The 22,083-nt window shown below is 50.1% G+C and overlaps 3 protein-coding genes across 4 annotated transcripts; 2 read left to right on the top strand and 1 right to left on the bottom strand.

Moving 5' to 3' along the window:
• Positions 1-26: 26 nt before the first annotated feature.
• On the top strand, positions 27-3,617 carry TUBB4A (tubulin beta 4A class IVa). The gene is made up of 4 exons (XM_069082890.1): positions 27-227; positions 1,112-1,220; positions 1,364-1,474; positions 1,841-3,617. Exons 1-4 carry the CDS (start codon positions 171-173, stop codon positions 2,899-2,901), a joined length of 1,338 nt encoding a protein of 445 aa, XP_068938991.1. The 5' UTR covers positions 27-170; the 3' UTR covers positions 2,902-3,617.
• A 1,816-nt stretch (positions 3,618-5,433) lies between these two features.
• Positions 5,434-19,022, top strand: DENND1C (DENN domain containing 1C). Its single transcript, XM_069082885.1, has 23 exons — positions 5,434-7,772; positions 10,352-10,416; positions 10,568-10,611; positions 10,841-10,890; positions 11,112-11,231; positions 11,514-11,583; positions 11,662-11,742; positions 11,890-11,964; positions 12,484-12,537; positions 12,668-12,778; positions 13,465-13,565; positions 13,679-13,724; positions 13,804-13,905; positions 14,669-14,794; positions 15,071-15,172; positions 15,260-15,350; positions 15,471-15,511; positions 15,682-15,753; positions 16,393-16,437; positions 16,516-16,623; positions 16,749-16,819; positions 16,891-17,092; positions 17,640-19,022. The coding sequence occupies exons 1-23, from the start codon at positions 7,756-7,758 to the stop codon at positions 18,027-18,029; spliced, it is 2,184 nt and encodes a 727-aa protein (XP_068938986.1). The 5' UTR covers positions 5,434-7,755; the 3' UTR covers positions 18,030-19,022.
• A 172-nt stretch (positions 19,023-19,194) lies between these two features.
• CRB3 (crumbs cell polarity complex component 3) lies at positions 19,195-22,083 on the bottom strand. Of its 2 annotated transcripts, none has more exons than XM_069082889.1 (5): positions 21,915-22,083; positions 21,491-21,646; positions 20,578-20,648; positions 20,089-20,232; positions 19,195-19,660 (listed from the first exon to the last, which is right to left on the bottom strand). In XM_069082889.1, the coding sequence occupies exons 2-5, from the start codon at positions 21,567-21,569 to the stop codon at positions 19,580-19,582; spliced, it is 375 nt and encodes a 124-aa protein (XP_068938990.1). In that variant the 5' UTR covers positions 21,570-21,646; positions 21,915-22,083; the 3' UTR covers positions 19,195-19,579. The 2 variants fall into 2 exon arrangements, with proteins under 2 accessions (XP_068938990.1, XP_068938989.1); XM_069082888.1 differs by having other exon boundaries at positions 21,491-21,649; positions 21,915-22,073.

The raw sequence follows: 22,083 nt of genomic DNA, 5'->3' as shown, positions 1-22,083 counted from the left end.
GCTGGGAGGGAGGGGGCGGGGGCGAGAGCAAGTGACGTGTATGGTGACGCTAAGCTGCGCGAGGGGACATATAAGGGGCGGCCCGGCTGGAGAGACACACTCAGCGCGCGCCTACCCCTCCCCAGGAGTGTGAGGACTGGAGCGCGCGCGCGCCCCCCCCCGCGGCCACCATGCGCGAGATCGTGCACCTGCAGGCGGGCCAGTGCGGCAATCAGATCGGAGCCAAGGTGGGGGCAGCCCTCGCTCCCTTCCAGGCGGCGCGTGCGCAGAGCGGGGTGCCTGGGGCGGGCCTGGGGCCCCAGGGTGGGGGGTAAGGGATCGAGAGAGGTTCAGAGCTTCCCCCTGCCCCAGGAAGCCCTATAAGGGAAACTGAGGCAGCATTGTTCTCCCCCAAGGGACTGGGGGTGGGGGACTTTGGAGTCCTAATGAAAGATGGGGGGAGGGGTAGCAGGAGCTGCATGGGGGAGGGAGGGTGTCCTTTGGAGGAGAAAGTAAATGGGCTGGGGGATGGCAACCACCACGCCAATGGGGGGGGGGGGGGGGGAACATCCCAATTTCTGCCCCTGCAGCGGTGGCCGCAGTGTCCAGGGGAGAGGAGCGGCTCAGGCTTTACAGTAGTGGTCCCGGGCTGCACAGCTGGCTCTTTCTGGCTATAGCAGACCTTGCTGATATAAATAGACCCGCCCTTGTTCTCTGCGCCAACACCCTCTCCCACCCAGCACACATACACACATACCCCGTTGTTGGGTCCAGGCAGCCAAGTCAGCCCTGCCCCAGGAACCCCCAGGGTGAGAGGAGCCAGCTGTTGGAGCCCTCCCTGCTTTATCCACCTACTCTGTCCATCTCCCTGGCTCCCCAGTGGCTGTCCCGATGTCCCATTCCACTTGTCTGTGCCCCTCCCATGGATTGTCAGTCTCTGGGTGCCTTCTCTTGTTCATCATCTCTACAGCGTCATCCCCCTCCTTTCTCTCTTCACCTTGTATATGTAGGTGGCTGAGGACCTAGTTATTTGTTGGGTGTATTGTAAGTGTGTGTAGGGTGGGTTCTCTTAGGATCCTTCTCCTCTATAGAAGCTCTGGCCCCACCCTCTTCATGATTTTCCTTGCCCTAGTTCTGGGAAGTGATCAGTGATGAGCATGGCATTGATCCCACTGGCACTTACCATGGTGATAGTGACCTACAGCTGGAAAGGATCAATGTTTACTACAATGAGGCCACAGGTAAGCCAGTCTGCCAGGGGCCTAGTGGTCTGTGTTCCCAGTGGGGTGGTCTGGTCACCTGGGTCCCTGATGGGAGCTGGGGTGTGGGTGGGGGTAGGGAATGGAAACAGGGTAAAAGATATCTGAAAGATATCTCTCCTCAGGAGGGAAATATGTGCCCCGAGCAGTGCTGGTGGACCTGGAGCCAGGGACCATGGACTCGGTCCGTTCTGGCCCGTTTGGGCAAATCTTCCGGCCAGACAACTTTGTCTTTGGTGAGTCATAGAGAGACAGATGCCTGATTGTTATTATTGTGCTTACAAAGACCCAAGCAGTCACATGTGTCTCCCAAGAAGTAGGGGGCAGGCTTTAAGAGGAGCCTTTTCTTTTTAGGGTACTAGGTGTCCTAGCTTTCCCTCTTTTCTTTCTCCCCTCTATCTTCTACTGTTTCATTCTTAGCAGAAGTGAAACTGGCACAGGGGCTCTCCCCAAAGGGTACAATCGAGGAGTCCTACCTCCCACCTGCCCCTTCCTCCCACAGCTGCTTATGGAGTTGCTGTTCCAAAAATGTGGGCTGCTTGCTTTAGGGGTCCCAGCTCCCACCTCCTCTTGTGACTAAAGACCTCCCTTGTTCATTCCAGGCCAGTCTGGGGCTGGGAACAACTGGGCCAAAGGTCACTACACAGAGGGTGCTGAGTTAGTGGATTCAGTCCTGGATGTAGTTCGGAAGGAGGCAGAGAGCTGTGACTGCCTGCAGGGCTTCCAGCTGACCCATTCGCTGGGTGGGGGCACAGGCTCAGGCATGGGCACCCTGCTGATCAGCAAGATTCGTGAGGAGTACCCAGACCGCATCATGAACACATTCAGCGTGGTGCCCTCACCCAAGGTGTCAGACACAGTGGTGGAGCCTTACAATGCCACCCTCTCAGTCCACCAGCTGGTGGAGAACACAGATGAGACCTACTGTATTGACAATGAGGCCCTCTATGACATCTGTTTCCGTACCCTCAAGCTCACTACACCCACCTATGGGGACCTCAATCACCTGGTTTCTGCTACAATGAGCGGAGTCACCACCTGCCTCCGTTTCCCGGGCCAGCTCAATGCTGACCTGCGAAAGCTTGCAGTGAACATGGTCCCCTTCCCCCGACTCCACTTCTTCATGCCTGGCTTTGCTCCACTCACCAGCCGAGGGAGCCAGCAGTACAGGGCATTGACAGTCCCTGAGCTCACTCAACAGATGTTTGATGCCAAGAACATGATGGCGGCCTGTGACCCCCGCCACGGGCGCTACTTGACAGTGGCTGCCGTCTTCCGTGGCCGCATGTCGATGAAGGAGGTAGATGAACAGATGCTGAATGTTCAGAACAAAAATAGCAGCTATTTTGTGGAATGGATCCCCAACAATGTCAAGACAGCGGTGTGTGACATCCCACCCCGAGGTCTCAAGATGGCAGCCACTTTCATTGGCAACAGCACTGCCATCCAGGAGCTCTTCAAACGCATCTCCGAGCAGTTCACGGCCATGTTCCGCCGGAAGGCCTTCCTCCATTGGTACACGGGTGAGGGGATGGATGAGATGGAGTTCACTGAGGCTGAGAGCAATATGAATGACCTGGTCTCAGAGTACCAACAATACCAAGATGCCACAGCAGAAGAGGGGGAATTTGAGGAGGAAGCTGAGGAGGAGGAAGTGGCCTAGAGGGCTTCCTACTGGGTCTGTCCCACAGACCCCACCTTGCCCTCCACAGTTCTGACCCTATATCACCCTCATTCTTGTCTGACACTATTCCCCTAGATTCTGCCTTGACCCTGTGTTCCCTCAGTTTCTCTGCTCGAATCACTTCATATTGTCCTCTGACCCCACCAAACCTTTATTCCCTCTAATTCTCTTATACTGTCTCCCTGATTTGTCTTCAACCCCATCCACACCCAGCTTCTCTGATCCCACCCAACCTTTTATTACCCCAAATTCCCTGATACTTTCCCTGACTTTTCTCTGACCTTATAATCTCCCTCATCTTCTCTGATTCCTCTAAACCTTGGCTCTCCTATTCTCTCTCTGAAACTACTCCTGAAAAGGGGGGGACCGACACCACGAGAGAGGTATTTAGACCTAGAAGAAACTTTGAGATTATCAGCCATTCTTCATAAAAAAAGGGCCTTGAGTGATGCACATAGAGAGAATGATGGAGTTGTCCCCCCTAGTCCTTCGGTGTCTCACCTCTTCCAGATAAATTCCTTCCTCCCCCAAATAACTCCACCCTATGCTATGTTGGGCACGTTTTCATTTTAACAAATGAGCATGCACTAACTCCCACCTTAGCCTAGTGTTGTGATTTGGATGGGACTGGCAGGGAGGGGGTGGGGCTCAGTGAATGTCCCTGAACATTTAGGCAATAAAATCATGATAACACACTTGTGTGGAGAAGTCTTATTTGGATGGAGGTATGGGCTTCAGAGGAAGCTGGGGGAAGGGGATTATAGGGGCCCCTTCCCCGGTTGTCCAGAGAAGTCAATGCCTGTCCCCCGGCCCATATCTGGGACCTGGCACTTGTGCCTAACCAGCAGCTGGGCTTAGAGAGCATGACCTACCCCACCCTGCTCAAAATAGCCCTAGGCTGTGAGCCTGGTCACCTGACACCAACCCGCATCATGTTCCCTTAGGAGGGAGGCAGAGCTGAAAAGGGCAGAAGCCCAGAGAAGGGAGATGGGACAGACTGCTCAACACTGAAGGACCCCAGGTTTTCGGAAGCAGAGGCAGATAGCCAATCATAGCACTTGGCTTCATCTCTCCCTTTCACCACCTGTCTTTAGAGCCAAATTCCAGCTATTGTCATAGGTTTCAGTGCTGGAAGTGATCCCAGAGGTCCAATCTCCATATTTTCCTGAGATGAGGAGACTTGCTTATGATTACACAGTCAGCAACAGATCCAATATTCAAAAGTCCTCCCCCTCCCAATACCACTGATACCACACTTTGACAAAACAAAATCTGTCCTTTGTTTGATGTAATGAGAGTTCATTGTAACAGATACCTTGGGTACCTGACAAAGGCCTATTCGTCATTCAGGACAGTGGAAGAACTATTTGGCATATCCATGAAATTATGTTTGTATTCCCTACCTGTTCCTAAAGCTAATGGCTCGTTAGAGAAAAGAGGATCATTGGTTTGAAAACTAGAAGTGTTGAGGTTTCAGGTTTCGGGGTGCTTAAGACCCCAAAATACCAACATGTCAGGTCCTGCCGAATGAATTTGATTCAAGTCTTCTCTCAGCCAGAGTAAAGCAAAGTATATTAAAGATTCACCTTAATGGGTAAACTCTTAAGGAACCTTGGTATCTGTGATGCTTGTATTGGACAAGCGGGCCAGAATCTTCTGACAGAGTAAGTCTGCCCTAGAAAATTCTCAGCCTTCCTTCTCATGGAAGCAAGATGGGGTCTTATATACAGAAAGGTTGTGGGAGGAATCTAGGGGTGGTCTAGAGGAGGAGTTTGGGGAGGGTCTTCAGGAGGAGTCAATGAGGTCCCACACCAGTGATGAGAGATTAAAGGTGGGAAGTAGCTGGAGGCTACCTGCAGTGAGACAATGGAAGGCTAGGCTAATTTAAGGGTGTATAGATATTTTGGGAGGATCAAGTGTGGGAGCTAACTGGACAATGGAGATCTAGGCTAGTAACCCTTTGGGAAAGTTCTAAAGAAAGGCTTATGGCCTCTGGCAAATGTCTCATCAAATAAGAAGATTCAATCAGAGTTCCAGGGGGTTCCCAGAGCTGTATTTCATCCTAAGGAGCCTTGTAAAGGTCTTCTACTCTGCCAACTTGTACCTTGGTTTCCCCATTGGCTAATGATTTACATTTCCATACCAGAGAATCAGACTGGGGATGTGGGCAAGTGACTTTAACTAAAGCCACTTTGGAAACAAGCAAACAGATGCACACTTTGATGTATGTATACATGTGAGTATGTGTCTACATGTGTACACATGCATCTGTATGTATACATGTACATGCACATATATACTTTTGGAGACTCCAGATAAAACAGAATGTGGATGATCTGGGGGTATCCCATCTCCCTTGAAGCAAGAATTTTCTTTTGTTTTTTTTTTTCTAGAGTTGATTGCAATTTTATTAACACATTGGCCAATTTTTTTTTTGGAGGGGGGATGCGAGGCAATCGGGGTTAAGTGACTTGCCCAAGGTTGCACAGCTAGTTAAGTGTCAAGTGTCTGAGGCCAGATTTGAACTCCGGTCCTCCTGACTCCAGCGCCAGTGCTCTATTCAGTGTGCCACCTAGCTGCTCCCCAATCTTAAATGAAAAATATTTAACACATAAAGATATAACTTATATAACTATGACATTACAGGAATGTGTCAGGTGGGTTTGTTTTTTGGTGCAAAGTTTCTCAAAAAGTGATGGCTTTGATGACACTGATACTCATTCTTTTTCTTTCATGATCTCTACCCACCACTACCTCCCCCATTGAGCTAATTAAAAAGAAAAGAAAAGGCAAGATAAAGCTTTGGATCTATACGTAATCCAGGAAAACAAATTCCCATATTGACCACATCTGATAATGTGTCTCTGTACTTTTCAGTTCATGATCCCTGTCAGGAGGTAAGTGGTATGCCTTAGCAACATTCTTTTTATGTTAATCAGAGTTTTAAAGTTTTTCAAAGTTTCTCTGCAACGTTGTTTTGGGGATATATTCTTGCTCACTTCACTCTGCATCAGTTCATAACAGTCTTCCAAGTTTCCTCTGAAACTATCCATTTTGTCACTTCTTAAGGCATGACGATATTTCATGACATATACCACAATCTGTTTAGCCATATCCAATAGAAGGGCATCTCCTTAGTTTCCAGTTTTTGGCTAGGACTAAAGGGCTAATATGAATATTTTTTTTAAAATATGAATCATTTCCCATTGATTAATTAAACTTTTCACTGAATAAACTTTTCTCCTCTCCCTCTTAAGTAAGTGAATGAATGAATGAATTAAAAAGCATGTTTTAAGAACTCAGAATTTGAAAGTAGTGAACCTGACCATATCTTCAAGTTTATATTCTAATGGGGGGAAACAGCACCTCTAGGGATATGGTGGAATGTTGAGTAAAGAAAAGAATTTTGGTCTGAAAAGTTGCAGGGATTGTGATTGGAACTATGGAGCAGTTCATTAATATGCCCTCTGCAAAATCAACAGTAGCATTGATTTAATTTTTATTCAGAGTAAGGAATGGGGAGGCTGTCCTGGCCTGTTTGGTAGGGTGAATAGCAAGATGGCCATACTGGATGTCTCCATGAGATAGGAACATTCTAGCTAGATAACAGTGAGCTAGGCAATCTTGGGCTCATTCAGTTGTCAACCAATGCAAGGTAAACGCAGGGAAGGACTCCCAGACTGAGTGGATTAACTCAAAGAAAGAACAAGTTTAGGGGAACTGGCAGTAGATCCGGTGGAGCAGGTCCAGAGTTCTCCCATCTGTTCTCCCCCGATGCTCCCACCAGCCAGCTCCCAAACATGGTTCCCATCAGGACCTAGCTCTGTTTCTTTCTCCATCCAGTCCCCAACTTTGCACTGTGCTCTCTCTGTCTGTGTCTCTGTCTCTATCTCTCTGTCTGTCTCTGTATCCTCTGTCTCTGTGTTTCTCTCTCTGTCTCTGTGTGTCTCTGTCTCTATCTCTCTGTCCCTCTCTCTCTGTGTTTCTCTCTCTGGACTCAGTTCTATTTCCATCTCTCTCTAGGAGAACATAATTTGTACCTAGGTCAGTTGGAGTAAATCCAGTGCTGTTGGGCACTGAGGGTGCCTCCAGGAACATGAACGCGGTCTGTGGATATGTCTGTTTCCACAGCTGCCCACTTACTGACAAATTGGTATCCCTGATGTCAGAAGTATAGTGTTGTGTGCATGGCCACTCATTGTTTCTCCCCTGGAGGAACAGGAAATGGTGTGAAGGTGTGTGTTTATTTGTGTTTCTCTAAGTACCTCCTTCTGTGTGTGTCCTCCCACTGCACAACTCAGACTCCCTCTAGTGGTCTTCCTGTACCTGGACTTCAAGGTAACAGAAGAGCCAGTGGGAGGAGGGACAGAAGAATAGGGACAGAGAGATGGACAGAGCAAGGGGAAGGAGCCTGGGAGAAAGGGAGGCAAGGAGACTCTGGATAGGTAGGAGAGACTCAGCAAGCTGCAAACCAATTCCAGTCAGCTATCAGAGTTCACCTAGCAGGAGCCTAGCTTTGCCCAAGTGGTTCAGGTGCAGTGCTGGCCTCTGGCTACTTCAGCTGTGATCTGGACCTAGAGACAACTCCTCAGCCCCACTTCCTCATGGGGGAGACTAGGAGGCAGTGTGCCTAGGTTCTGCAAAGCAGGCAAGGGAGGGGAGAGTTGCCTCCGGGGACGTCACCCAGCAGACTTCCTCTCTAAGCCACACAGGAAGAAGAAAGGGCCCAGCACCCAGCACCCCTGGCCCGTTGCCTCAGCACAGGTCCCAGTAGGGACCCCCAGGGAAGCCTGTCCTGGCCACACTGTGCTGCACACATTCGGCAGGGGGACCATGGGATCCGGTATCAAGTAAGGCCCAGGCATCTCCCCATACCCCTTAAATATAGCCCAAGGGTAAGGACTTGAACAGAGAGAGCCCTTCTTGTTGAGGTAGGGGGGAAACAGGGGAAGGGAGGGAACAGATCTCATGATAGAGAGGAGAGTGAGCTGGCTACAGCCCTAAGGACGAAGAATCGTTCTGCTAAAGCCACCTCAAAACCTTCCTGTGTAGCCTCCATCATCTCGGATCCCCTTCAGCCTGTCTCCAGGTCTGTCTCTATATGCCCCTATAGTCTCTGCTAGTCTGAGCTTCTGTGTGTCTCTCTTTCTCCCTGTCCCTTCTCTCCTTCCTGTCTGTCTCTGTCTCTCTGTCTGTCTCTTCATGTCTCTCTCCTTTTGTATTTGTCTTTCTGTTTCTCTGCCTCCACCTCTCAATCCTTCCTCACTTCTGTAGGCTCTTCTGACTGCTCTCCTAGGAGGTGACTGGAAGGGATGGATGATGGGGATAAGAGAACCCAGGTGTCGTGTGCCTTCCCAGAAATACAGTGCAGTCAGTGAGAGATTCTGTGCATGAGGACAGAAAAAGGCACAAAACCAGAAACTGAAGACACACAGAGACCCAGGGACATGCACCAATCAATCAATAAGTATATTAAGTACCTACTGGGTATGCTAGGCATCTGTTAGGCACTGGTATGCAAAGAAAAGGAGTTTACATTCAAAACATAAATAGCTACATTCAATGTAGCTATTTTTACAAACTAGATCCAAGGACAGGGAGAGATGCACAACAGCTTAGGTGACCCTGGAAAGGCTTCATGCAAAAGATGACAAAAGCTAAATCTGGAAGGAAATTCAGCATTCCAGGAGATGGGGGTGGGGAGGAAAGGCATTCCAGGCATGTGGGACAGACAATTCAAAGGTATGGAGGTAGGAGATGGAGCATCAAGTGTGGGGAACAAGAAGGCCAGTTTGGTTGGATTGAAGAGGGAGTAGAGGGGAGGAATGTATAAGAAGACTGGAAAAGTGCCTTGAGCTAGATTGCAAAGGACTTTAAATGTCAAACCTTGATCCTCAGGGTTATAAGGAGCCTGTGGAATTTACAAGTAGGGGAGGGTGGCCCAAACAGACCCAAGCTTCAGGAAAATCATGTTGGCAGGTTTGTGAAGCTTGAATTGGAGACCTGAGACAGACCAGTGGGGAGGCCATTGAAATATCCAGCTGAGGGGTAATGAGGCTCTGAACTTGGGGCGTTGAGGGGGGAGACAGATACAGAAATAGACCCCAAGGTATGGACAGGCTGAGGATTTGAGATTTAGAGCTGAAAGATCATCTAGCCCAACCTCCTCATTTAGCAGATGAGGAAACAGGTCCCAAGATCTGAATCCGTATGTTCACAAAACAAACTTGATACTTTTTTGAGTCTTTGCTCACTTTGCTTCCTACACGTGGAAAATTCTTGCTCTCTCTCCTTCACCCATTGACCTCCTGTCTTTCTATAAAGGCCAACTCAGATCCTCCATGAACCTTTCCTGATTCTTCTTGTTAATAATTATTTTTCACCTTGGTTTGCATTTCAGTCCTTTGTACCTCGGGTCTTTAATGCATTTACCAAGTATTACTTGTACTATCATTATTTGTAGGTGAACCATATCTTCCTACTAGACCTTAAGCTCCATGAGAATAGGGGCTGTGCGTTATTTAAACTTTTGTTGATCAGCCAGAGCTGTATACAATGTGCTGTACAAAGTAGGCAATTAATAAATGTTTAATGGATTAAATTTTATTTAAGATTGCCAAGGATCATACCAGTATTAAGTCATAGAGCTGATGCAGAACAAATACGTAACAATGTTTGTTATACTTTAAGGTTTACAAAGAGATTTACATGTGTTATCTCTCTCTTTTTAAGATTTTTCTTTTTGCTTTTTGGAGGGGGGAAGGTAGGGCAATTGGGGTTAAGTGACTTGGCCAAAGTCACATGGCTAGTTTTGTGTTAAGTGTCTGAGGTCAGATTTGAATTCAGGTCCTCCTGACTCCAGGGCCGGTGCTTCATTCATTGTGCCACCTAGCCGCTCTGTGTTATCTATAACTTTTAATCCTTACAACAACCCTGGGAGGCACTTATTACCATTTTTTTTTTTACAGATAGTAATAACAACTAATATTTATATATTGCTTACTTTGTGCCAGGCACTGGGCTGAGTGCTTTACAATTGTTATGTCATTTGATCTTCATGACAACCTTTGGAAGTAGATGCTGTTATTATCTTCATTTTACAGATGAGGCAACTGAGGCAAACAGAGGTTGTAACTTGCCCAGGGTCACAGAGCTAGTAAGTGTTTAAGACTGGATTTGAACCCAGGTCTTTCTTCCTGACTTCTGGCCTGGCATGCTATCTACTGAACCCATTAGCTTCTGATGAGAGTGGTTAAACGATTTGCCAGGCTTGTAAGGGTTCAGACTCAGTCCTTCCTGACTCCAAGTCTAGCATTCTATCCAGAGTGCTCCCCAGAAACATCTAGATAAGCAGATACACACAGACATACACACCCTGGGTACCTGAGTTGCTGGAGCCTCAGCCCTCCCACCCCTCTCTGTTCCACAGGGAGGATCCCAAGAGAGCATTTGCTTGGTTCTTTGAGGCTGCCTACCCCACCTCTCTGCAGGAGGGTAAGTTGAGGGAGTTCATGTGGTAGGGTCAAGATGAGGGTAAGAAAAAGGAGTATAGATGGTAAGGCCCTTGAGCTGAGGCTAGGGGTGGCAACAGGGAAGTTTGGGTTGTTTGGGAGGCCTCAAGTTCACTAACCAGCTGTCCCTGCAGCACCCCCCATCTTGCGCCAATTTCCTAAGGATTTCTGTGATCAGGTACGTGCCTATCCCTGCCCCAGAAGCCAGGGTCCTAACCCTACCATCCCCTCCTTCCTCTATGAGGGCCCCAGCCAAAGAGAGGGATGGGGGAGGGGCAATAGGACCCCAATTTCCAGACCCTGATGGGGGGATGTGGAGGCCTCTATATCCAGTCTGGACCTTTTCTACTCCTATCCCCCAAACCCTGGCCCTGGCCAAGCTGCTCTGCCTCTGTTTCCATCCCTAGGAATTAATGCAAACGGTACCCAAATTCTGTTTCCCTTTCGACTTGGAGAGGTGAGGAGAAAGAAGCAAAGACACATAGAGAGACAAGGGAGCACCAGAACACAGAGCTATGCACAGTCAGAGAGACAGAGATGCGGGCAGAGGGCCTCTAAGGCTGGGAGGGAAAGAGGAGAGACTGCTGGATGGGATGGATTTGTGCTCTGCTGAGGGGGAGCCTTCAGGAGTGGAGTGGAGGCACTGAGTGGCTTTCCCTCCCTCCCAACACTTACCAGGGCAGGCCACAGTCTAGCTGCCCAGCACTTCACCTTTGTCCTAACCGACTTGGCTGGAAGCCGAAGATTTGGCTTCTGTCGCCTGGGGACCAGCGCCAGGAGCTGCCTCTGCATACTCAGGTTGGGAGGGGGGCAGGGAGTGAGAGTGGGCTGGGGGCCAGCGGGCCTAGGGTGTCCCTAGTTCTGTCACGGATTAGCTGTGCACTTGGGTAAGTTCCCATCCCCTCCCTGAGACCCATCTGTCAAAAGCTAGGAGGTAGAGGGGAACATGCCCAAATGATAGACTCTCTAAGGTTCCTTCCAGCTCCAATGTTCTATTCTAGCCCCGCTGCCCTGGGGCTGGGATGGAAGAGGGATGGGATCCTACTCCATCCCAGAGCCAGCTGCCCCTTCTCCCCTCAGTGATCTGCCCTGGTTTGAGGTTTTCTACAAGCTGCTTAACAGTGTTGGGGACCTGTTAGCCCAAGATCAGGTAAGACCCCCTTTCTTCTCCCTTCTCTCCCTTGCCTGCTTGTTCCGTTTCCCTGAGCCTCGCTGCCTCCACTCACAGGTCTCTGAGGCTGAAGAACTTCTCTCTGACCTGTATCTGCATCCAGTACCTGGGCCAGAGGCCCCTTTGGGACTCTCCCTGGTATGTACCCCATTCCAGAATATCTGGGTCTCCACTACTTCAGGGTTCCAACTGGGAGAGGACAGCCTAGTAATAAGCCTCTTGGGCTGGACTGGAAAAGTGCTTTGGTTCCGTTCTTCACTTCTACCTTTCAATTTGGATCCTCAGGACCCCCAAGAGGGCAAGCTAAGAATTACCAGTCACCCCAGTTCCCTTCCTCCTGCACCTGGGACCAATCAACTGGTGAACAGGGAAAGGGCTAGGGTAGGAACTACCATCTGGGGGTAGGGAGCAAAGCTTCTAGGAAACTGCAGAGAACAGAGGGGACCTCAGATAGGATCCAGTTACCTATCTTGTCAGGAAAACTGGTGGCAAAATCCAGTGAAGATCTGGTAAATGTCAAAACAGGACTAGTAGGGAATCAAAGTAGGTTTTAACTATCTTACCATTAGTAGACCTGGTGGGATCTAATGAGGTATGTTGATGCAAATCTAATGGCATTACCTTGTAAGAATACTTGGGGATGGTGTAGAAATTTGTTGGGATGGGAATGCTCCTTTCAGAAGTTGGTGTTAAAAGCTCATAGAGATCAAGTGGAGGGCTTGGGTTAGTTTGGAGGGGCGTGGGGAGATCTGATAACAAATGCCAGGAGTAATCAAGAAGGGAGTGGTGAGAAAATTATGGGGAAGCCAGATTCCTGTAGATATCTGGAAGTCAAGAACCAGCCTGATCTGAAACCTTGATATTCCTCCCTACCCTCAGCTCTCTTGCTTCATTGCTCCAGATTCTGGACGCCTGCCCTCCATCCCAGAAAATGTGAGTTGTGGTCCAACCAGGGAACAAGGCAAGGATGGGCAGGGGTGAGGGCAGGAGCTTGGGCTGGCCAGAGGCAGAGACTTCAGGGCCAGCTGGAACTGCTATCCCTTGTCTATCCAACTGCTTGCAGAGGAACCTGACGGAGCTGGTGGTGGCCGTGGCTTCAGAGAACATTGTGGGCCTCTATAGCTCTCTGCTCAGTGAGCGCAGAGTTCTACTCACTGCCAGCAAACTCAGCACGGTGAGGGCCAGCTCTATTCTGTCCTGACCAGGCTTGAAGATGGGAGGAACAGAGACTAGGGCAATGGGATCCTGAGGACCAGAGGAATAGGGATGAGAATTCAGGGGCTGGGATTATTCAGGAATGGTAGCGGTGGCTCCAAGGGCCCAGAGTCTCTAGGATAAGAGTAGTAAGGATTCCTTTTGGTGGGAAAGGGAACACAAGGGACAGGTTACTGGAGAACAGTGTGAACCTCTGGGCTAGGGGGCCCAGAGACCCAGGAGTTAAAGGTGAAGGTATAAGAGGATTTCTGAGGACAGGAGAATCTGAACCAGGAATATGAACAAGGGTGCTTGTACCAGGGGTCCAGGAGGAGGGACAGGTATGAGAGGAAGGAGTATCTATGGACAGGGAATTAACTCTGGAGCTGGAGTGATAGGGAGTGAATGTGGAGTGGAAGGATCTCAGGTCCAGAAACACTGAAGACAGCCATTTCCCATCTTGTCTCTTATCCCACTCCAAGCCTGTCTGGGCAGTGGGTAGGGCATACAGAGATCACTCTCTTTTTCGGAGCAGTATGGAAAATATTTCCAGGACCAGGGGATAAGAGGACTATGTGTTGATAGACCTAGGAGTCTATGGGAATCTGTATAGTTGGGCTGTGGGCCTTTAACTACTTCCTCTCTTTGGATCTCCATCATTCCCAGCTGACCGCCTGCGTCCATGCATCCTGTGGCTTGCTGTATCCTATGCATTGGGAACACATACTCATCCCCACACTGCCTCCTCACTTGTTGGACTACTGCTGGTGAGGAGTCAAATGGGGTGTAAAGGCAGGCAGGCAGGCCTCGAACATGGTGACCTCCCAAAGCTAGCTTTCTCTCCCTTCCCCTACCTAAGTCATTCTCCCTCTGCCTGCAGTGCTCCCATGCCTTACCTCATCGGTGTCCACACCAGCCTCATCGAGGTGAGTGAGGTTGGGAAACAAAGAAACAGTTGGCTCCCAGTCCCAGAAATTAGAGGGTAACCTGAGTCTCTCCCCTTAGAGGGTGCGGGACAAGGCCCTGGAGGATGTGGTCATCCTGAATGTGGACACAAACACCTTGGAGTCGCCATTCCAGGATGTAGAGACACTTCCCCCAGATGTGGTCAGTCCTTATCTGCCCTGTGACCTCCTTCAAGGCTCTCTATGTCTCTCTTTGACAACCATTTCCCATCTTCTCTCTTATCCCACTCCAAGTCTGTCTGGGCAGTGAGTAGGGCATACATAGATCACTCTCTTTTTTTGGAGCATGATGGAAAATACTCCCAGGGACCCTTTCTTCTTGGTCTTTCCTTATGTTCCTAGAAAATGAGGCACTACCTAAGAGCTGCTGAAATAATAGACCAGGAATCTGGGAGACCCAAATTCTTGCCCTTATTTGTTCTGAACTCAGTGTGACTGAGCAAATTACTGTTCATTCACACCTTAGGCCTCAGCTTCCCCTTCTGTAAAATATGGAGGCTGTGTTTGATGAGGAAACTATGGTGTGATGGACAGAGCATTAGAATCAGGGAATCTAACTTCAAAACTTGATTTTGCTACCTTGGGTGATCTTGGGCACCTCCCATAACTTCTTGGGGCCTGTTTCCTCATATGCAAAGTGAGGGTGTTATATTGGATGATCTCCATGGTCCTTTACAGCTCCAAATCTATGAAGATGCCTTTCAGTTTGACGTTCTAAAGTCTCTCCCAGCACTGTCATACCACATTTTGTATAAACCACCTCTCACCCACCCAAAGACCCTTCATTCTTAGTCTTTGTGGTCATGTTCATGTTCTGGGGACTGAGTCCCTTATGTGCCTGCCAGGGAGAGGAAGGGGAAGATGCTGCCCCTCAGGTCCCCTTGTTCTACCTCTTCCTGGACCAGGTGTCTCTCCTGAGACTAAGGCTAAGAAAGGAAGCACTGGCTGCTGGTGATGGTGTATCTCGACTCTTCCTGAGGGCTCAAGCTGTGCTCTTTGGTGGCTACAGAGATGCACTGATCTACAGTCACGTGAGCAGATATCCAGATGCCCAGGCCTTGGGGGAAAGGGATTAGAATACTGGGGCTTGGGGGGCAGAACTCCTGAGTCGCTGAAGCCACTAGGGGATGGGCATGGGTGCAGACAGAAAAGGATTCTTGGGTTCTATTACTTAATTTCTTTTTAATCAGCTCAACCAGGTGATGATGGGGTGGAATGAAGGGTTAGTGCTTGGTGGCTAGGGTGGTGGTCAAGAAGGTGAAAGTAAGAATACAGGAGAGACACCTTAGGATACAATGGCCCTCCAGGGACAGCCCATGAAGTTCAGTGAGGAGGCTTTCCTGGCTCAGAAGCCAGGACCTCTCCAGGCCTTCAGACAAAGTGCCATCCACCTCCAACTCTTCAAACAGGTAGATCTAAGTCAAGCTGTAGGCACTGGGGGGCTGGTGGCCAGGTGCCATGGCAGGCCATAAACCTTCCTGACTCTCCCTCCCCAGTTCATTGATGAGCGCTTAGAGAAGCTAAATTCTGGGGAAGGCTTCTCAGACCTATTTGAGCAGGAGATCACTAGCAATGGGCTGGCCTCAGGTGAGAATTTAGGCTCCTAGCTCCGGGAGTTATCCCAGGCCTCTGACTGGGGGTGGGAAGAAAAGGGAATGACAGACCAGTCTGAAGATCCAGAGCAAGTTTCCTTCTTCCCCAAACCAGGAAGCCATCGATCCTACCAGCTCTGGGCAGACAATCTGAAAGTAAGAGCAGTCTCTCCACTCCTCCCCACCCTCCACCCCCCACCCCTGGGCCTCAGCTATCTATCCTCCAACCAATTCCTTTAAGACCAAAGTCGTTCCTTTTTCTCCCTGCGTTCTTCCCCCTTCCCCCACCACACCCAGCAATGAGCCTCTCCTGTATCCATCCCCAGAAAGGTGGAGGAGCCCTCTTGCATTCTGTGAAAGCCAAAACCCAGCCAGCCGTGAGGAACATGTACCGCTCTGTAAGGACCATGCTGGCAGGAGATGGGGGTGGGGCAGCAGAGACCCAAGCTCGGTGCCAAACTGGGTGGGAGGTGGGGACTGAGAATCTTGGGAAGAGTAGAGCTTTCATAGGGCTCAGGGGCAGGGAGGGACCCTGGGAGGCCAGGCTAGGGAGGTCACCTCCAAAGAAGGGGAGGAGCTTACCTGACTGGCCTGGAGGAAGGGCAATCTGCTAGTATTCTTGCTAACTAGTTTCTAAGCTCGTTCAAGTAGTGAAAAGCTTTTCTACAAATGGAACAAATTTTAAAATTACACAGTCCGTTGTGTTACATTCTTGCACACTCTAAATCTTGGTGCTTGGGGCCTTTTTGACCCAGCCCTAGGCAGCGATGGCTCAAGGAGCAGTATAGGGTTGGGATCCAGGAAGATCCAGCTGGGTTCAAATCCCACAGCTAAGACCCCGGGCAAGTTATGTTACCACTGGTTTCCTTAATCTGTAAAATGGGGACTATACCAGTAAACTCTTACTTCCCCCTGCTGAGAGGATCAAAAGAGGGAATATAATTCACTTTACAGACTTTAAAACAGCTTCATAAATGGCTGTTCCAAATCCAGAATCCCCTCCAATCACAATCTCTTTCCCTTTTTCCCATCCCCAGGCCAAGATTGGACTCAAGGAAGTACAAAATCGCCTAAGATACAAGGTAAGACAGAGGGACTGACAGGAGGTCCAGGAGTTCGGAGGGATTTATGGCTTAGGAACCTCCCTTCTCCCCCTCCAGGATAGTGACTCCCTACTGCAGAGGGGAGGTTCTCTCCGGGTTCCAGTCCCTGACAACCGCTCAGAACGTCTTCAACACCGTCTGCCCATTACCCACCACTTTGGCCAGGTAAGGAACACCCAGTTACCCCTACATGTTACCACCTGGGTACATGACCAAAACCCAAGACCCACTTTGCGCCTTGAAGAAAAAAAGTCTGGGAATTGCTAACTTCCCCACTATGTCCCTTCCAGTCCAGGCCCCTTCGACCCCGGAGGTCCCAATCCCGACTAGAGGATGGAGAGCCAGGGAGAGAGGAACAAAGGTAGGCTGGATTCCTCCAGGGCTGGGATTCTGGATTTGGAACTAGAAGCTGAGTCCTCTGTCCTCCCTTAGGGAACCTCTCTCTGGGGCCAAGGAACCCTGGGGACTAGAAGACTTGGACAGCAACTTCCTGGGCTCAGGAGAACTGGACCTGCTTGGGGAGATCCTTGACAATCTCAGCATTGGGATGTCTGGGCCAGGAGAATCCCCTGGTCTGCACCCCAGCCACAGCTTGGACAGCTGCCACTTGGGCCAGGGCAGCTGTTTCAACTTGGTGAGACCCCTTTTAGAGTCTCCTCCAGGTCACCCCTTCCCCCAACCCACTGGACTGTTCACCTCAACTAGTGGAGTCTCCCTAAGATGGGGGAGGGGTGGTGGCATCGACTCCAGGAACTCCATCAGGTGTCAAGGGCACCCTCCTCCCCAAAGTATCTGAGCACTTTACTACCCCCATACGACAATGCATATAATAGCTGTTGGGGCTTTTACAGGACATCTAGCTTAAGAATCCTCTGATTTCTACCACTTAGTAAATGTGACCTGGGGCAAGTCTTTCAACCTCTCTACACCTGAATCATCTATAAAATGAGATTGGACCAGGTGACATCGAGAGTCTCTTTCACTAAATCTCTGGTCCCCAACTAGTGGTCCTCCAGTTTTTTAAACATCTTTAGTGAAGGGATCTCACTACCTTTCCTGGTAGCCCATTCCATGGTAGGGAAATGCTGAGAGTTAAGAACTTTGGTTATATTTCAAGTGCTCTATCAGATCCGCCCAGTACACCAATTCAGCTGATTTTTCTCTACCCCTCTCCCCACCAGATACACCTAGAAGAGGAACCTTCAAAGGAACAATTGCTATACACCACAGTCCCTGCTGCAGCTCTTCCCAATCAGGGATCAGAAGAACTCAGGGCTTCCCAAACTTCTGGGGAGACTGGGGGCCCCCAAGTCCCTTCCCCAAGTCATAGGCCTTTCCTGGCTAAGGAAGAAATTCTAGAGTCAAAGTCGCTGCTCTCCGAGACCCTTGATGTACCTCAGTCCTCCCAAGTCTCTGCAGAGCCTGAGACTCCCACCATCCATGCAGAATGCAGGGCCCCTAGCCCTGTTCATATTCCCCAGAACACTGATAAAGGGGTGCCCCCAGGCCTCAGAGAGAGGGTCTCCATTCAGCCCAGGGTGGCTCAGCTCAAAAAGCAGTTTGAGGGTTAGGGGCAATTCCTCTGGCCAGGCCAAGCTGAGTAAAAAAAATTCAAAGACTAATTTAGGTTTAGGATTCTACCACTCCCATACAATACCAATTTCTCTTGTACCAAGCCCCACCTTAGGCCTTGATTTCCCATCCTGGTCCACCCCCCATCCCCAATAAAGGTGTTTGTCCAGTGCCAGTGACCTCCATCCTCACTCCTGGGGGAGGCAGAATTGTCCTAAACACATTCCAGGCTCTGCCAGTTGGCACCCTTCAGACTTTCCCAGCCAGACCGAGTTAGTTCAACCAGATGAGGGACATAGGGTTTGCAGCTGGTATTCCTGACTCTTTGTGATCCCATTTGGAATTTTCTTGGCAAAGATAGTGGTTTGCCATTTCCTTTTCCAGCTTATTTTACAGATAAGGAAACTGAGGCAAACAGTGTTAAATAACTTGCCCATGGTAGCACAGGTAATACGTGTCTGAGGATAGATTTGAACTCAGGAAGAGGAATCATCCTGACTCCAGGCCAGCGTTTTGTGCATCATGATGACCCCTAGCAGCCAGCTGGTAGATAAGTTAATCTTTTAGATCTGAGGAAACCAAGACACATTTGCTAGCAGGTTGTAACAGAGGAGGGATCTGAGCCCTAACTCCAAACTAAATGGGTTGCCATACTATGCCAGATTGGGAGCCTGGAAGACAAAGGTTCAAATCCTGACTACAATGATCAATAGCTAAGCTATGTGCGCAACTACAGGAAGTCAACATATGAACCTGTCTCTTCATCTGTAAAAATGAATGTTAACACCTTCAGCATCTATTTCATGGAGTTGTAGGCAGGCTTAATTGAGGATCATTGTAGATAAAGCATTCTGCCAACTTTAAAAGCACCAGAGAAATGGCAATTACAATTCCCACCTAGCCGAGAGACCTTCGGAGAGTTTCTGTTAAGTGGGAATGGTACTTGCTCAGGATCTGGAATCAAAGTAAAGCATTAAACGCTAGTTGCTAAACCTCTTTGAGATTGTTTGCCTTCATCAGCAAAAGAATCAGAATTTAGAGCAGAAAAGGGGCCTGGGCAATCAGATGAGCTAAGGTGTGTGCAAGGAAAAACTTAATTACTACTCCACCATTACCCCAGGGCATCAGCCCCACACCCCAACCACTAATCAATCAAATACTGGGTTTGACCTTAAGACCATCTTTATAAAAAATACAAATCAAGCAGCCCCTCCCAGGGACAGTTCTAGAGAATTGGAGGTAGTAGCAATGGAAAGGGAGAGGAAAAAAGAAGGAACCAGGGAGAGGAGAAAGTTTCAGATAAAGGAGGTGGGGGAGGTTTTCCAGAAGGGGTGGAAGACTTTTCCAAGCACCTTCTTTTCAGTTCAAATACCTATTATTATTCACCCAGAAGGGAAGATTAGTCCTGAGAGAGTTAAGTGGCCACTGGGAGGGTGGAATGTTAATCAAATGGCCTCGGGTGGGGGAAGGGGTGCTCCGCTTCAGTGTCCACCAAAGTCTCTGCCCTTCCCCACAAAGGGGAAGGGGGCCCAAACCTTTTGCACCCACTCTAACCCCAGCAGGACACCCAGCCCCACGCCTTGTTCTTCGAGTCCTGGGGACTTGGGGCTGCCTCAGCCGCGTGGGACAACTGAAAGGCAAGGAGACCAGGGTTGAAAGGCAGGAGCAGGCCATGAGGGGAGAGAGCCAGGTGGCCACCACAGTTCCAGTCAGGAAAAGCAGAAGTAGTAGCCGCCAGGACCAGGCCATTGTCCAAAGATGTCCAAAGGCAGAAGTCTGCAGCAGGCTTGGTGCAGTGAAGGTGGCCATGACCAGCAGCTTAACCAGCACCCCCCTGCCCACTCCCTGCCAGCCAGCCCCAAGCATCTGGGGCTCTCAGTGTTACTCCAGATGCCTGAATGGGGTTGTCAAAGTGGTTGATTGCCCAATGTCAGGCAGGTCCAAAATCAGAAATGGGGTATGGGGTTATGTGCAGGAAGAGGGAGGATGCAGTGCTCAGATGAGCCGCTCCTCGGGGGGAAGCTTCAGGTTGGGGGGCGGTGGAGCCCGGGCACCCACCTGCTCTTCACTGCTGGGCCTGTAGGTGCCCTCTGTCTGGCGTTTCTCACGAAGCTTCCGGCCCAGCAGGACCAATGCCACTACCAGGAGGAGGATACCCAGGACTGAGAATACTGTGATGATGGCAGTGACTGCACCCTGGGACTAGGGGGAAGGAGGGGAGTCACCCACTGAGAAGCCATTCATGGATCTTTCCTCATTCCTCTTCCCACGTATTGACACACATACCCCTCCTTTTGCTGCCCCCCCGCCACACACACACACGGAGCTTCCATACAAAAAGGGGCAGGTTGGAAAGGACATTATAACATTGAACATTTTGAACTGCCAGGGAACATCCAGTCCCATCCCACCCCCATTCTACTTTACAAGATGGGGAGATAGAGGCCAAAAGTGAATTTGGGTCAAGGTCATATAGCAACTAAAATCCAGATCTCCAGCCTCCCCTCATCATTACTAGGGAAACCATTCCCACTCCACCAAACTCACCAGGGCCCCGCTGGCTGGTGGTGCTGTGGAAGGGGCAGTAGTATTGTTTTCATACCCAGTATAGCCAGTATCTATGGGAGAGAAGGGAGCAAGGGGGAATGGGTTCCTGCAGTCACGCTCAAAACTTACACCTTTTGCCTCCTCCCTCTCCCCCTTCAGGCCATATCAACCCCAGGCTATGAGCATGGCCTTTACTACTTACTTAGGAGCTCCTGACTCACCAAAGTCCCCCTCCCCCAGGCTCCCGAAACTGGTAGAAAGATTAGAGCCACTCCCCAAGAAGGCTCCAGCTGGACTAGGATCCCAGAATACCTGGGTCCAGTTCATGAGCAGAAACCAGATTTTCCCCTACCCAGTTTCCTTGGGTCTTGTCCCCCTTCAAGCTCCACCCCTTTACCTCTAAGGGACTTTGCCCGGATACAGTATGGGTCAGAGAAAACTCAGAAGGACAAAACTTAATACAAACCCTGACCCTTTCCCCCAAACTCTGGCATCCCTTTCCCCTAGCTCTGAATACCTTCCTCTTCCTCATCCCAGGTATCCTGGCATCCTGCCCTACCCACTCTTGGGACACAAGTTCTAAGACTTTTCCCAGGAGGGGATCCAAATGTCCTGGCTTCCAGCTGGTTTCTTCAACCTAAACTTATCCTTCCTCAGAACCTCAGGGATGACTACCTCCCTGTTCTCCAGGCATCAAGTATAAGACCTCCAGATTATGTTCACGCCACTCCTAAACAAAAGATCTCTGTCCTTGGGGTCCAGTTCTAACCATCTATCCTGAAAGGTGTCCTCACTGGAATCCTACTTCTAATCTATCCCCCTCCTCTCTGAGCTGAGGACCCAAGCACCCAGGGCCCTCACCTCTGTTCAGAGGTATAAGGAAGCCAGGTACCAGTACCTTGAAGTTACTTACTCTGCGTCAAGGCAGGCTGGGGGTTCAATAGTTGCAGGCTCAGTGCCAAGCACAGGCCCAGGCCAGGGCTGCTCGCCATGGGCCCCTGGGGAACCGAACCAGGCCTATGCCGCGGCTGACCTGGCTCCCGTACTCCGGTGGCTATTGCATCTCAGGCTACTGTGAAGGGGAAAGGAGAGGGGAAGAAAGGAGAGAGCCCAAGGCCCAGGAGGGGGAAGGGAAGGGGAGGGCCAGATCCAGGAACCCTGCAGGGCAGGTGCCCCCAGTCTAGAAGGAACTCAGGAGTCCCGTCTCCTAGCTCCCTCACCCACTTTTCCCAGCTTGGAATTAAAGATTAACCTAGCTTGTCCCGGAAGAAGGTCTGGGGTCGAGGAGGGAAGCTGAGGGAAGGGAAGAGTTGGGGCTGAGCTGCCCCACCCCCTACCTGGCGCCAGCTTTCAGCTCTGGTCCTCAGCCTGGCAGTCAGTCCTTCGGTCCCTCAGTCGTCTCTGGCCGGCTCCACCCGCTCACGTGACCCGGAAAGTTTAGTCACTCACCTGGGAGGGGGAGCGCACTTCCTGTCTGTGCACCTGAGCCCCAGGTAAAGGGGCAGG

The sequence above is a fragment of the Petaurus breviceps genome, unplaced genomic scaffold, assembly GCF_028583685.1.
Source record: "Petaurus breviceps papuanus isolate PSGF00001 unplaced genomic scaffold, PetGlider_PUasm1.0 172, whole genome shotgun sequence".
NCBI lineage: Eukaryota > Metazoa > Chordata > Mammalia > Diprotodontia > Petauridae > Petaurus > Petaurus breviceps.
This window is presented reverse-complemented; position numbering and strand designations above follow the sequence as displayed.